The sequence below is a fragment of the Cervus elaphus genome, chromosome 13 (genome assembly GCF_910594005.1).
Source record: "Cervus elaphus chromosome 13, mCerEla1.1, whole genome shotgun sequence".
NCBI classification, from domain to species: Eukaryota; Metazoa; Chordata; class Mammalia; order Artiodactyla; family Cervidae; genus Cervus; species Cervus elaphus.
In genome coordinates this window covers 72037794-72053905 of record NC_057827.1, presented here as the reverse complement: position 1 = coordinate 72053905, position 16112 = coordinate 72037794, and the positions used below count along the sequence as shown (strand labels likewise).

Genomic DNA, 16112 nt, shown 5'->3' with positions numbered 1-16112 from the left:
TCACATAATCTCTCCCTCCTGTTTTAATATCCTGTTCATGAATATAAGCTAATGCAGAAAAGAACAGTAAATAAGAGTTTCTGACAAGTATGCAGACCTTGAATCTGAGCTGTTTAATTGACAAATGAAGAGATGAACCTCCATGGGATTACTCTCTTCCCAAAATCTGTGCTTGATATTTGACCACATCTTTTTTCCTGAGGAGCCCGTCCACATCCATTCATTCCTGGACTCAGAGGCCCGGGGGCATGGGGAAGGGGTCTTCAGGCGGGGACTGAGTTCTCTGAGGGCACAGTCAGCACCTCCTCACAGCTGGAGCCTCATAGACAGGACCTCCTTTCATTGTTTTCTGCTTTTTATGCAGAGGCCCCTCCCACATGCAAAGATCCACTCAGGTCACAGGCTGGAAACAAAGCACCAGGTCACTTAAATTCAGGCTCCTCCTCAGGCTTGAAGAGATTTCAGGAGCGGTGACTCTCATCTGCTCGAAGATGAGCCCACTGTGGACCTTCCTCTTCGTGCTGTCAGCTCCCAGCGGTGAGTGTCTCTGGATCAGACATGGGCACGTGGGGAAGCAGCATCTGAGCCCGTGAGTCACCGTGCTTCTCTCTGTCCACAGGGGTCCTGTCCCAGGTGCAGCTGCAGGAGTCGGGACCCAGCCTGGTGAAGCCCTCACAGACCCTCTCCCTCACCTGCGCTGTCTCTGGATTCTCATTAAGCAGCAATAGTATAGCCTGGATCCGCCAGGCTCCAGGGAAGGCGCTGGAGTGGGTTGGTGGAATAGGTTATAGTGGAAGCACAGGCTATAACCCAGCCCTGAAATCCCGGCTCAGCATCACCAGGGACACCTCCAAGAGCCAAGTCTCTCTCTCACTGAGCAGCGTGACACCTGAGGACACGGCCGTGTATTACTGTGCAAAGGACACAGTGAGGGGAAGTCAGCGTGAGCCCAGACAAAAACCTCCCTGCATGTGGGCCCAGGACCACCAGGGGGCGCTCAGGGCCACCACGTTCAGGACTGCGCGCAGGAGCAGGTGCCCCGGGGGGCCCATGGAGGGAACTCTTGTTTGAATCTGGTTTTCTCGTCCCGCCCAGAGATTCCCTGGAAACCTCTTTTGTGTCCTCACTGTTCCGTTATTGTGGCTTATACTGCTTTCATAAAACCATACATAGTTTTTATTTTTCGTTTAAGTATAGTTGTGTGTTTGTATGTATATGTCTGTGTGGAATATGTACCAACACTCCCGTGTAATCCAATAGTCAGAATTGTGTGTTTTCTCTGTTTTGTTTTTGTCTTGCCATAGACTCTGACTACAACTCTGAGGCTCACCGTCATTTTCCATGAGTCCAAAGTCATCAAATCTAGTGAATGGCCCAAGAAGCCCCAGGAAACCTTTAAATGTTACTTTTGCTGTTTCTGTACATGTTCAGTGAGAAGATACACCCTCCTGCTTTCAGTCTACCTTCACAAACACTTCGAAGTCTGCAAGTTGTAGTGTTACAGACTGTAATCCGATGTCCCATAGGGAGTGATCCTCATTATTCATGGATTCCGTTTTTGCAAATTCACCTACTTGCTAATTTACATCTGGACCCCAAATGTGACCCCAAAGTGGATGATGACCTTCACCTATATCCATATCCCCTCTCAGCAGGAGTGAAATAATCTTCATTTCCTCTAGTCTCTCACAGGCTGGTTGTGGCCACTTTCTCTCATCTAAGCAAGGATGTTGCAGGAATGTCCACAAGTCCATCCAGGTGACTGGCTTAGTATACTATGGAACCAATAAAAAATGAAAAGTATTGTGGAAAGTAAGCTTTTGGACATAAAACAGATTGCCAGGCATTTCAGTAGCAAAAATGAATTTATTTAGGAGCAACCGAGAATTACAAATTGGAGTCTGCAATTATAAAGAGTCATGTGCAATTCCCCAGTAGAAGTGGAGAGACTGTCTTTTGTATCAAAGTAAAAAGTGAGGTGGGAGGGCTCTTGTAACTAAAACTCTGTGGTTTTTCTTTACCTGAGTTTTTTGGCAGAAAAGAAGAGGTAACTTTGTTCAGGTTCGATTCAGAGATTGTCCAAGGGCATGAAAACTCCTCCTCTTGTCCACTGGGTTTTATTTAGCTGCATTTTCTCTTTCCTCTCCTCCTCCTCATTCTTATTCTAATTCTTTTACACTTTCCACTTTTGGTCAAGGGCTTCCAAGGTGACATTACTGATAAGAAGAAAAAAAAAAAAAAAACCTGCTGGTAATAGAGTCTCCTGCCAGTGCCAGAGAGTTGGGAGAGAAGGGTTCGATCCCTGGGTTGGGAAGGTCCCCTGGAGAAGGCCATGGTAATCCACTCCAGGATTCTTGCCTGGAGAATCCTATGGACAGAGGAGCCTGGTGGACTACAGCCCATAGGGTTGCACAGAGTCAGACACGACCTAAACAAGTTAAAACACCCTCACTTTTGTCAAGATCCTTCTCAGAAAATGAGCAATACTTGGGTTTTTTAAACTTTTGTCTCTCAGTGACAGGAGGAACTTTTCTGGGTGCAGTGTCATTCAGAGGGAAAGTGCGCAGACTGTAAGTCTGTTGATGTCACATTTAGGTAAGAAGAGGACTGATAGGGAGAGCTCTCAGGCATTTTTTAACTAAAACCCCTGTGTTGTCAAGATCATAGTCATTGGGAAGCACGTGACATTTTACATTATCATCCAGGGTTTGGCAGAAAAATGCCCAATAGGTCTGGTCCAGATATTGTAGGAAGTTCTCATAACATATTACCTTAAACTCTGAAATATCATTAAATTCAGGTCAGCTTTGAGGTGCAACTCCATTCAGGACTCAGCTGTTCTTACTGTGTGTCATGGGAATCCTAGTTGCTATCCTCTGGAGGGTTGGTTAGCAGTGCTTGGTAGGGTCCTTTCCAGTGAGGCTGAAGAGTTCTTCTGGGGCATTGGTCCAGTGGGTGAAGGTACCAGGTGGCAACATATGAGGCTTAGGTCTGTCTCCTGAGAGTCGCTGCGAGTAGATAGCTCCAGAGGATCAGGTGTCAGGAGGTGTCCATGAGTGTGAAACAATCACGATGGGCGTCACTGGTGATGGGGGTGGAGGGTAGATGAGGAGTCGTGCAAGAAGCAGCAAATAAAAAGACCTCTTGGGGTGAGGCGGCTGACTGAGAACTGTTGAACGTGGTAAAGGGTCGTAACCAGAAGCTCAGTGGCCATAATGACTGTAAGGCTCGGGGACTATCCACACACCACAGCATCTGTTGCCGCCCGATGTGTCTGTGGTGGTCCCTTCATTTTAGTGAGAACTCCAAGGGAACCCCTCCATTGTTCACACGACAGGAAACATGGAGATGGCCAGAGGCAGGTGGCCTCTAAAACTCTCCTTTAAAGACTTGAAAGCTCTGTCATCTGGTTTCTCCTATGAAATTGAGTTGGGATTGTAATTGTTGAGAGAATCACATCTAGATAATAAAGAATTATAAAATCCAATCTCAACAGTAGTCAACTCGCCCATGAAGAGCCTCACATCAGGCATTTACTTTTGGGATTTAGGAAACTTTGGACACCATGAAGCCTATCTGATATAAGCACAGCCCCTTTTGTGATATCAGATACACTAAATGTCACATATGAGTTTGGCACACTGCGATTTTTCTTTAGTGACCTCTTGCTCCTTTAAGGCTAAAATGTTAATACATAGATGCTGTTTCCAAGAAGAAAGTTTGAGAAGTAGAGAAAAGAAGAAAATTTCCACATGTTGCAACAAAATAGATCTCTTAGAACATTGTATTTCATCCAGATCAGTGTTCTGGAATATCCAGAAATAAACAGATCTCTCAATAAAGAACTGAAACTTTCAGTTCAGTCACTCAGTCCTTTCCGACTCTCTATGACCCCATGGATTGCAGCACGCCAGGCCTCCCTGCCCATCACCAACTCCCGGAGCTTGCTCAAAATCATGTCCATCAATTTGGTGAAGGGTTCCATCCGTCTCATCCTCTGTTGTGCCCTTCTTCTCCTTCCTTCAATCTTTCCAGCATCAGGGTCTTTTCCAATGAGTCCATTCTTGCATCAGGTGGCCAAACTATTGGAGTTTCAGCTTCTTGTCAGTCCTTCCAATGAACCTTCGGGTTCAACCTTTAGTATTGACTGGTTTGATCTCCTTGCAGTCCAAGGCATTCTCTAGAGTCTTCTCCACCACCACAGTTCAAAAGCATCAATTCTTCAGTGCTCAGCTTTCTTTATAGTCCAACACTGACATCCATACATGACTACTGGAAAAATCATAGCTTTGACTAGACAGATCTTTGTTGGAAAAGCAATGTCTCTGATTTCTAATCTGCTGTCCAGGTTAGTCAAAACTTTTCTTCCAAGAAGCAAGCATCTTTTAATTTCGTGGCTGCAGTCACAATCTGCACTGAGATTGGAGCCCAGAAAAGTAAGGTCAGTCACTGTTTCCACTATCTCCCCATCTATTTGCTGTGAAGTGATGGGACCAGATGCCATGATCTTAGTTTTCTGAATGTTGAGTTTTAAGCCAACTCTTTCACTCTCCTCTTTCATTTCATCAAGAGGCTCTTTAGTTCTTCTTCACTTTCTGCCTTGAGGTGGAGTTATGAATATCTGAGGTTATTGTTATTTCTTTTGGCAATCTTGATTCCAGTTTGGGCTTCATCCAGCCCAGCACTTCTCATGATGTACTCTTCACACTCTCTATTCATGATACAGGTCTATTTATCAACTCTCATGTTTGTAAGTTTATTCTCTAAGTCTATGCTTTGATTCCTGTGTCAGTGTTATTGTTACCACTGTTGTTGTCAGGACAGAGTTTTTAATAAATACAAAAAGTTAGAAATGATTTATGAATCATGTGTATGTGTTGATATCTAAAAATTCATTCTGAAGCTCAGGGCACCAAAAACTTCACTCTGCTGACACAGTCATCTTGCAAAGGAAGTCAGGGCCCAAGAAATGTCCACACAAAGAGGACATGAGGTCCAGCACTGTACTCTGACTGAGCCCCAGGCTACAGTCAGGTCAACCTTCCTTACATGTGAGTGTATTGTAAGAGGGGACCCTGGAGATGAACTTGAGACCCTCACAGGAGCCCTGTGTCAGACAGGGTGGACCCTCCCAAAGCACAGAGTGTGAACAAAATAAAGGGTGACTGTCACTTTAAACTGCCTAATGTTGTGATTGCTTCCTTCGCATCAGAAAACACCTGAAAATTTTACACATTTCCACACGGGACCCATTTCCCATTTCATAAATGGTAAGTGTATGGCACAGTTGGACGGGGTGACTGGACAAAGGTCACACTGCCATTTGAGGTGCTATGAGACAGTCCCAAGTCAGAATCCAGAGCCAAAGTCCTCCTAGCAAGATACAGGGAGGACCTAAGTTCCCGGGCAGGAGTCCTGGGCTCCCAGGTAGGAAGACACACCTGTGTCCATGGAGAACAACACCAACTGGTTACACTTTAGCAGGTCCACACTGGCACTGGTGGGGACAGGACTTAGGAGACCGTGACCACCACTACACCTTTCCTCACTCGACCTCAGGGAATGCATTTCAGGTTAATTTGCTGGTGGTTTTATTCTATTCAGTGGCCTCTGCCCTAGTTAAGTTAATATTCTTCTCTTTTACTCTCTGGGCATTTCCGTCTCTCCAGGATTTAAATCCATTGCTTGTCTTATTACTGTTACTATCTGATAAATTGATGAGAAAAACATCTACTTCTGCTTCATTGACTGCACTAAAGCCTTTGCCTGTGGGTCACAACAAACTATGGAAAATTCTCAAATAAACAGGAATACCAGGCCACCTTATCCGCCTCCTGAGAAATCTGTATGGAGGTCAAGAAGCCATAGTTAGAACTGGACGTGGAACAATGGACTGATTCAAAATTGGGAAAGGAGTATGTCAAGACTGTGTATTGACACTCTGCTTATTTAACTTACATTTACAGGACATCATGTGAAATGCTGGGCTGGATAAAGCACAAACTTGAATCAAGGTTGCCAGGAGAAATATTAATAACCTCCAATATGCAGGTGACACCACCCTTATGACAGAAAGTGAAGAGGAACCTAAAGAGCCTGTTGATAAATGTGAAAGTGGAGAGTGAAAAAGCTGGCTGAAAACTCAACATTCAAGAAACTGAGGTCATGGCATCTGTGAACTATGATCATAATCACTTCATAGATAATAGAAGGGGAAACAGTGGGAACATTGACAGGCTTTATTTGCTTGAGCTCCAAAGTCTCTGCAGATGGTGACTGCAGCCATGACATTAAAAAAAGAAAAGCTTGGAGGAAAACCTATGACCAACCTAGACAGCATATTAAAGAGCAGGTACAATACTTTGCCAACAGAGGTCCCTTTACGCAAATCTATGGTCTTTCCATAGGTCATGTTCGGGTGTGAGAGTTGGACCATAAAGAAAGCTGAGCACTGAAGAATTAATGGTTTTGAACTTCGGTGTTGGATAAGAGTCTTGAGAGTGCTTTGGACTGCAAGGAGATCAAACCAGTCAATCCTAAAGGAAATCAATCCTAATATTCATTGGGAGTACTGATGCTGAAGCTGAAACTCCAGGATTTTGGCCACCGGATGGGAAGAGCCAACTCATTAGAAAAGACCCTGATGCTGGGAACCATTGAAGTCAGGAGGACAGGGGGGCGAGAGAGGATGAGATGGTAGGCTGGTTTCACCGACTCAATGACGTGAGTTTGAGAAACCTCTGGGAGATGGTGAAGGACAGCAAAACATGGGGTGCTTCCATCCATGGGGTCTCAAAGAGTCAGACACAACTCAGTGACTAAACAATAACATTTGATGAGATTTTGATCCTGTGTAAGTTGTATGCAGATGACACCACCCTTATGGGAGAAAGTGAAGAGGAACTAAAAAGCCTCTTGATGAAAGTGAAAGAGGAGAGTGAAAAAGTTGGCTTAAAGCTTAACATTCAGAAAACTAAGATCATGGCATCTGGTCCCATCACCTCATGGGAAATAGATGGGGAGACAGTGGAAACAGTGTCAGACTGTATTTTTTTGGGCTCCAAAATCACTGCAGATGGTGACTGCAGCCATGAAATTAAAAGACACTTACTCCTTGGAAGGAAAGTTATGACCAACCTAGAGAGCATATTAAAAAGCGGAGACATTACTTTGCCAACAAAGGTCTGTCTGGTCAAGGCTATGGTTTTTCCAGTGGTCATGTATGGATGTGAGAGCTGAACTGGGAAGAAAGCTGAGTGCCAAGAAATTGATGCTTTTGAACTGTCCTCCAGGCTACAGAAAAGGGAACAGATTTATCTTCCTCATTGTGAAATCTCAGCCTTGCACTACTGGTCGACCAGCTGTCCCTGCCAGGATGGAGGCTCTTGGATTGCTGCCTGGTCTCTTGCATAAATGCCCAGGCAGCACCACGGGATCCTCTGTGGGTCACTGGGAATAATGCAAGTTACAGGCGATGTGGGTGTGTGTGCTCTACATGTGCTCCTTGCTTCCAGGTCCAATAAATCCCTACAGGCTTAGACAATACCTACATCCTGTTCTACTGTGCGGTTTGCTTTATGTAAAATATTTACCATCAAAGCAATTACCACTAGACACATAGATAGCTGGTGGGAAAGGTTATAGTCAGACAGATACTAGCATCCACTTTCAGACAAGTGCTGAAAACAAATCTGTAATCCTTTCTTTACCACAACATCTTAAGGAGCTCTAGAATGGAGGAAAATCAGGCCTGTTCTCCTCCCAGGAACAGACCAGAGCCTGAGTAGGCACGTCCAGCTCTGTTCAGCATCCCCTGTAGGGGCAGCCAGGTCCAGTGAGAGAAGCCCAGGCACAGACAGGAGGGCTCACTGTGCCCTGATGTGTGCCCTCCAGCACATCACCGCAAGTCCAGGCTGCAGGTTAGCTTCACGTCTGTAAGACGCAGGTAAACCAATTCCTACATCACATTCTAGTTGAGCTGGTGTAGAAAAAACTAGTAATAAAACAGGCACTGAGTGTCAGGGCCCAGGGAAAGTCACTCCCAAACGGGCCTCCATGGCATATTGATTGCTATGAACTGAAGTGAGTTAAGAAAGGACCATCGAGCTGCTGTGGGCACTGCTCTCAATTCCAAGGTATCTCTGAGTATGCTGGCAATTATGGCTTGTCGGTGGCTCAGTGGTGGAGAATCTGCCTGCCCAGAAGGAGACCCGGGTTCAACTCCTGGGCCCAAAAGAAGGAAACAGAAACCTACTGCAGTATTCTTGCCTGGGAAATCCCATTGACAGAGGAGCCTGATGTGCAACAGTCCATGGTGTCAAAAAAGAGTCAGACACAACTTAGCGAGTGAACAAAACCAACATGCAAGCAGCTGGCCCTGGTGGCTCTTATGCATGGTTTTCACCAGATCACCAGCACAGATCCTCGGAGCTCAGCCACCTGGACTGCACCTGGACCTGCTATGGGAGCTATGGAGGCAACATGGACACTCCTCTGACCCAGCCCCCTCGTGTACAGATCCACAGAGTGCATGGCTGCTAAAACTAGAACCATCCAAGCTCAAGAGCCCTTGTTGTCTTTTGGGGTTTTCACAGGTGCTGAATTTAGCAAGCCATCCCTGGAAGTGTCCCTGCTCAGTTCACACAGCGCAGGGAGAGATTTCCCTCCTGTTCCTTAGCCGCACATCCCTGCGTGCTCAGCTAAAAATGAATAACCTGGGAATCATGGACAAATTCTTAGAAAGATATAACCTTCAAAGAATCAATGAGGTCTTTATCTTTCTGGCTTACTTCACTCTGTATAATGGGCTCCAGTTTCATCCATCTCATTAGAACTGATTCAAATGAATTCTTTTTAATGGCTGAGTAATAATCCATGGTGCATATGTACCACAGTTTCCTTATCCATTCGTCTGCTGATGGACATCTAGGTTGCCTCCATGTCCTGGCTATTATAAACAGTGCTGCGATGAACATTGGGGTGCATGTATATAGTATACTAACACATATATATGGAATTTAGAAAGATGGTAACGATAACACTATATGCAAAACAGAAAAAGAGACACAGATGTACAGAACAGACTTTTGGACCATGTGGGAGAAGACGAGGGTGGGATGTTTGGAGAGAACAGCATCGAAACATGTATATTATCAAGGGTGAAACAGATTGGGATAGGGAATACAAGTAAATCCATGGCTGATTCATGTCAATGTATGGCAAGAATCACTACAACATTGTAAAGTAATTAGCCTCCAACTAATAATAAAAATGGAAACAATTAAAAAAAAAGAATCAACGAGGAAGAAATAGAAAATATGAACAGACCAATAACAAGTAATGGAATTGAAGATGTGATTAACAACGCTCCAACAACCAAAAGTCCACAACCAGATGGCTTCAGGGTAGGAATCTATCAGACATTTAGAGAAGAGCTAACACCTATCCTCAAACGGTTTTTTCTTTTTTAATTCAGAGAGAAACACTCCCAAGCTCTTTCTACAAGGCCATCATCACCCTGATACTACAGGAAGACAAAGATGTCACAAAAGAGAAAATTATGGCCAAAATTACTGACACGAAAGATGCAAATATCTCTCAACAATATACTAGTAAACAGATTCCAGCAACACATTAACAGAAAACAACACCGTGATGAAGATGAATTATCCAGGGATGCAGGATTCTTCAATATGTGCAAATTAATCAACATGACACACCATATTAAGAGATTAAGAAATAAAATATATATGATCATCATAATTGATGAAGAAAACACTTTTTCCTTCTATCTGAATTTCAGAAATTGTCTGGACAGAACTCTAATCGATGAAAACAGCTACTTGGAAGATCCAAGAAATTAAAATTATAGAAAACTACTCATCCTGTGTTGAAACCTACTCATCCTGTGTTGGAGTAGGAAATGGCAACCCACTCCAGTACTCTTGCCTGGAAAATCCCATGGAGGGGGGAGCATGGTAGGCTACAGTCCACGGGATCACAAAGAGTCGGACACGACTGAGCAGCTTCACTTTCACACATCCTGTGTAGTTTTATTCTAGTGATCAGAAAACTGGTACAATGCCATGACCTGTTCCCAACGTCCCACACAGGCCAAGTGTTCCAGATCCAAAGGCCAGGGTGAGAGAACTCAAATGTCCCAGTTGGATGAGTGGAGCCTAAAGCTGCCTTACTCAACTTATAAGTACAAGTTTCCCCCACATGCAATGTTCCCCCATTCCCTAGAGTACAATCTACCCCTGGGCTGTGGGAGCTCACAGAACTCCCCTCACACAGGACTGAGGTCTAGGGAAGGCAGAGCTGTGGTCTAAAAGTTAAGGCTTCTCCTGTGCCTGACGGCTGTGGCTGCAGGTGACTGACAGCGACTGACTCCCCTTATCCCCAGGTGTCCTGTCCCAGGTGCAGCTGCAGGTTCCGGCCCAGGACTGGTGAAGCCGTCCCCCACACTATCCCTCTCCTGTGCGTCTCTGGTTCCTCCATACCAGTGGTCACTGGGGAGTTGGATCCACCAGCCCCCAGGGAAGGGGTAGAGTGGATGTGAGCCGTCATTTCTGGTGGCAACACTTACTGCAACCCACCCCTCAAGAGCCACACCTCCATCTGCAGAGACACATCCAAGAACCAGCTCTCCCTGCAGCTGATGTCTGTAACCAGAGAGGACCCAGCCGTGTTTTACTGTGCAAGAGACATCGTGGGGGGAGGTCAGTGTGAGCCCAGAACCAAGCCAGCCTGCAGGAGACAGGCTGGGGGATGCAGGGGTGATGCTCGGGACTCACACTTGTTTCCTCCCCAGGAGCAGGTGCAGATGGAGGTTAAGGGCCGGTTTCCTGTCAGGATCTGTGATTTCCTCTACAGTCAATACTTCCCCTTGGGGAACATCTCTGGCCTCAATATTCTTTTTTATCTCTTAGTTCTTTGACCTATAAAGATTTGTTGGAATAAGAGAAAGTCATTTTCTCCTGCAGAAAAGCAGAGTCACTGTCACTTTCTTCTGTCGCCAAGTGCCAAGTAATTTCCAAATCTATGGAGGTAAGTCAGCTACATACATGCAAGGGACTCTACGGGGCTCAACAGGGCAGCTCAGCACAGGGCAGTGAGCAAGCCTGCCAGGAGGTAGCAGCACGACGCACATGGTGGACATCAGGCAGAGAGACAGACCCTGCTGCTGGTGGTGTTGTCTGCACACTTGCTCACAGCATCAAGCTCAGTGGGCACTATGAAAAGGTAAGGATCCACACCAAACCTTGGTTCAAACTTGCAGTATGTGCACGTGCACACATAGACACACACACAGATACACCAAGGGGATTTACTAATAAACCCTTCATCACGTCCATTATCCAGGTGTCATTTGAGAAGAGGAAAATCCTCTCAGCAATCAGAAATGAAGCCTGAGTCCGGAGTGGAGCCCTGACCAGGACATCTACTTCTACTGGGGTTCAGAGGTGTTGAAGTGATGAAGGTCCTGCTCACAGGAGAGGCTCCTATGAGTTCAGTCTCACACCTGCATCAAAAGAGAGAAAACAAGTTTCTTATTGAATCTCCAGTGTGTGGGCAGAGGAGAAAAGCAGGATTAAGCCTTAAGGGGTCAGTAGTCATCAAAACAGAGTCTGACATTTCCTTCTTCTTAGCCACTGTAAGAAAGGATGTAAGAAAGAGGTAATGATCACTAAAGGTGGGATAACCCAAGTCCTTAGAAAACAAGAGGACTGCTGACCTGTAAGCAAGCAATGATAACATTAAATTCATGATGGGTTTAGAGGAAGGTTTAGCCCAGAAACTTGGGTGCAAGGTGTCCACTGTGTAAGGTCATGGCTTGTTTTGAAGGTCTTGGGTCTGCTGTGTGTTCCTACAATGAAGAGAGTCCACCATATCTAGGAGAATCTTCATTTTAAAGGGCTCTATTGAAGTACAGAGCTGAAAAATTGATGTATATGAAACGTGCTGCTGGAGAAGAGTCTTCAGTTTCCCTTGGACTGCGAGGAGAGCATACCAGTCAATTCAAAAGAAAATCAACCCTAAATATTTTTGGAAGGACTGATGCTGATGCTGAAGCTCCCATACATTGGCCACCTGATGCAAAGAGCTGAGCCATTGAAAAAGACTCTAATGCTGGGAAAGATTTCAGGCAAAAGGAGAAGGGGAAGATAGAGGATGTTGTGGTTAGATAGCATCACTGGAGATACTGGTGCACGGAGGAGCTGGGCGTGATGCAGCCCAGGGGTTTCAAAGAGTCAGACATGACTGAGCACATTTATCAATGTCTTATCATTTCTTGTATGAGCTCTTGTGCAATAGTGTGCAACATTTTGACATACTTAATTTTAATTATAAATATTTTCCACAGACTTCCTTGCAATTAAATGAAATGACATTTCAAATTAAAAATAATATGGTGTGAGGACACATCTTCACACATTGAACTGACAGACTGAACTCACACACTGAACTCACAGATCCTAGTTCGGACACAACACATCTGTGTGTAGAAGAGGTCCATGAACCTGGGACCTGTTATATTTCCTTCTGTGAGAACATGAAATTATATGTGTCTCCTAACTCCACCAGCTCATGGTGTCCAGGTCAGATGCGGGGCATCTCTGCAAATGCAGGCCCTGATGCCCCTTGGTGAGTAGCAACAGTCTCACCTGCTCCAGGTGTCGGATGCCACACCTTCCCTCCCCTGCTCCACAGCATCAGCTCACTTTTCAGGTCCAGACCAGAGAGTCTAGATGTGTCCTGTGATTCTTGCTCTTCCTGCTTTGGTTGAAGGTCTTATTACCTACACACAGGCAGGGCAGGGTCTTTCTGATTTAATTTACTCACTCATATGATTGAAAAGATAGAAGATGTCTGAGGAGGCCTTACAAATAGCTGAGAAAAGAAGACAAGTGAAAGGCCAAGGAGAAAAGGAATGATATACCCATCTGATAGTAGAGTTTCAAAGAAGAGGAAGGAGAGATAAGAAAGACTGCTTAAGTGAACAATGCAAAGGAATAGAGAAAAACAACAGAATGGGAAAGACTAGAGATCTCTTCAAGGAAATTAGAGATACCAAGGGAACACTTCATGCAAAGATGGGAACAATAAAGCACAGAAATGGTAGAGACGTAACAGAAGCAGAAGATAGTAAGAAGAGGTGGCAAGAATACACAGAAGAGGTATAGGAAAAAGATCTTCATGACACAGATAATCACAATGGTGTGATCATTCAGCTAGAGCTAGATATCCTGGAAAGTGAAGTCAAGTGGGCCTTAGGAAGCATCACTACACACAAAGCTAGTGGGAGTGATGGAATTCCAATTGAGCTATTTCAAATCTTAAAAGATGATGCTGTGAAAGTGCTGCACTCCATATGCCAGCAAATTTGGAAACCTCAGCAGTGGCCACAGGACTGGAAAAGGTCAGCTTTCATTCCAATTCCAAAGAAGGGCAACACCAAAGAATGGTCAAACCACTGGACAACTGCACTCACATCACATGCTAGCAAGGCCATGCTCAGAATCCTCCAAGCTAGGCTTCAACAACACATGAATTGAGAACTTCCAGATGTACAAGCTGGATTAGAAAAGGTAATGGAACCGGAGATCAGATTGCCAACAACATTTGGATCATAAAAGAGTAAACAATTAAAAAAAAATCTACTAACGCTTCATGACTATGCTAAAGCCTTTGACTGTGTGGATCACAACAAAGCATGGAAAATTATAAAAGAGATGGCAATACCAGACCACATTACCTGCCTCCTGAAAAATGTGTATACAGGTCAAGAAGCAATAGCTAGAACAGATCATGGAAGAAGAGACTGGATCAAGAATAGGAAAGGAATGAATCAAGGCTCTCTATTGTCACTGTGTTTATTTAACTTACATCACACAAATGCCGAGCTGTAGGAATCACAAGCTGAAATCAAGATTTCCAGTAGAAATAGCAATAATCTCAGATATGCAGATGACACCACTCTTATGGCAGAAGCCGAAGAGGAACTAAAGAGCCTCTTGATAAAGGTGAAAGAGGAGAGTGAAAAGGCTGGCTTAAAGTTCAACATTCAAATTACTAAGATCATGCCATGAGGACCCATGACTTCATGACATATATAGGGAAACAAAGGAATCAGTGAAAGTCTTTATTTCCTTGGGGTCCAGAATCACTGTGGATGATGATTGAAGCCATGAGACTAAAAGACACTTACTGCTGGGAGAAAAGCTCTAACAATCCTAGACAGTGTATTAAAAAGCAGAGACATGACTTTGTTAGCAACAGTCCATATAGTCAAAGCCTTGGTCTGCCCGTTAGTCATGTAAGGATGTGAGACTTGGACCATAAAGAAGGCTGGGAGCTGAAGAACTGATGCTTTTGAACTGTGGGACTCTTGAGAATCTCTGAGACTGCAAGGAGATCAAACCAGTCCATCCTAAAGATCAGTCTGAATATTCATTGGAAGGACTGATGCTGAAGCTGAAGTTCCAATACTGTGACCACTTGATGGGAAGAGCCAATTCATGGGAAAAGACGCTGATGCTGGGACAGATAGAAGGCAGGAGGAGAAGGAGATGACAGAATGACATGGTTGGATGGCATCAGTTTGAACACCTGGGAGATGGTGAAGGACAGGGAACTGCAGTCCCTGGGGTCACAAAGAGTCAGACATGACTGAGCGACTGAACAGCAACAACAACCAATATTATGGAAAAGACAGAAGCAATATGGTCCATTTAGGACTCTCCTCATGAAACGGGAGGGAGGAAAGGGCTTTTCATAGACAGCAGTTTCCACTTCTGCCGATACACAGCTGAGATTCCTGGGCTGAGGGAGAGCTGACCTGCCCCAAAGCGGCAGTGTTGACATCTCAGGAAGGAGTGGACCAGGGTCACATGGACAGGGTGTCAGTCAGAGATGGGGACCCACACTGGTCTTTTCTGGCTCCAGGAGAGATAGCACCACTGATGGCAGCACTCACCACCCCCGGAAAACCCACCTAAAGTCCAGACACGCGGTGACGGCCGTCATCCCCAGTCTACATGCTCACAGCCGGGATGCAGGTGGGAGGCCACAGCCTCAGGGCCACAGGGAGACGGGGGGCCTGAGCTCTGCTCTCCAGCACTGCTGACTCAGAGGACCTCAGGCTCAGTCCAGGACACGGAGACCCTGGGCTCGGGAAAGCTGCTCTCAGTGAGGTTTTCAAGGGAACCTGCTTCCTGAGGAGGGGCTTTCCTCTGACCATGCTGCCCTCACACTGCACGCCATTCACTCTGAAGGTTTACCTCCACGAAGCATGTGTGTCCTCTCACCACTGTGGTGGGGACTATGTTCCCTGAGCTCCCATCTCACGGCAGGGACACAGAGAGGAAGGAATAAGCACTTGGAGGAGCAGGCAGTCTGTGCAGAGTGAGCAGGGCACCTGCCCAGCATGTTGGAGCACTGAGGAGCTCCCGGGAGCTGTCTGTCCTCAGTCTGTAGTAGCCTTGGGGTCCGCAGTGTCCACACGCAGGGTGGGGGTCCTGAGGTTCACAAGCTCCTGCAGACACTGAGTTATGCGCAGGACAGTGTGGGACAGCCCACTGGGCAAGTCAGCCGTGCTGGGAAGACGGGCTTCTCAGCAGAAACGTCTACTTTGTCCACAAAGTTAATCCTGTGTGTAATTACTGTGAATAAACCATCTCTAGAGTGATTCTTGAGGGTATTTAAACTCTTCCAGATGAAAAAATAGTCATGAAAGTAAGGGAAATATAAATGCTTTGGGAATTCTGATAACATATCAGAATTGGACCCAACTCCATTTGAATTTAATGTGATTATTGTTTATTTTGTCTCTAATGTTTGAATATGGAGTAAGAAAACATAAGCTAATCAGAAAAGAAAAAAAAACAAGAGTTTGTGTCTCACACCTGGGTGGTCCCCGAATGTGTGGTGGGCTTTTGTTGAGTGAAGGTAAACACCTCCATGAAGTTAAAGTCTCTTCCCAAAATCTGCCTTTGTTCCTTGACAGCATCATTTTTCCCGAACAACCCTCCCTCATCATTCCATTCCTCCATAAACAGCCTTCCTGGCAGGTGGAGGGGGACCACAGGAGGGGCTGAGTTCTCTGATTG

The 16112-nt window shown here is 45.4% G+C and overlaps 1 gene segment (V, D, J or C); it reads left to right on the top strand.

The window, feature by feature from the left end:
- The first annotated feature begins 413 nt into the window (after positions 1-413).
- Positions 414-16100, top strand: LOC122706451. The segment is given in 4 exon segments: positions 414-537; positions 620-937; positions 15474-15589; positions 16062-16100. Coding segments are annotated over 4 exon segments (519 nt in total).
- Positions 16101-16112: the final 12 nt, after the last annotated feature.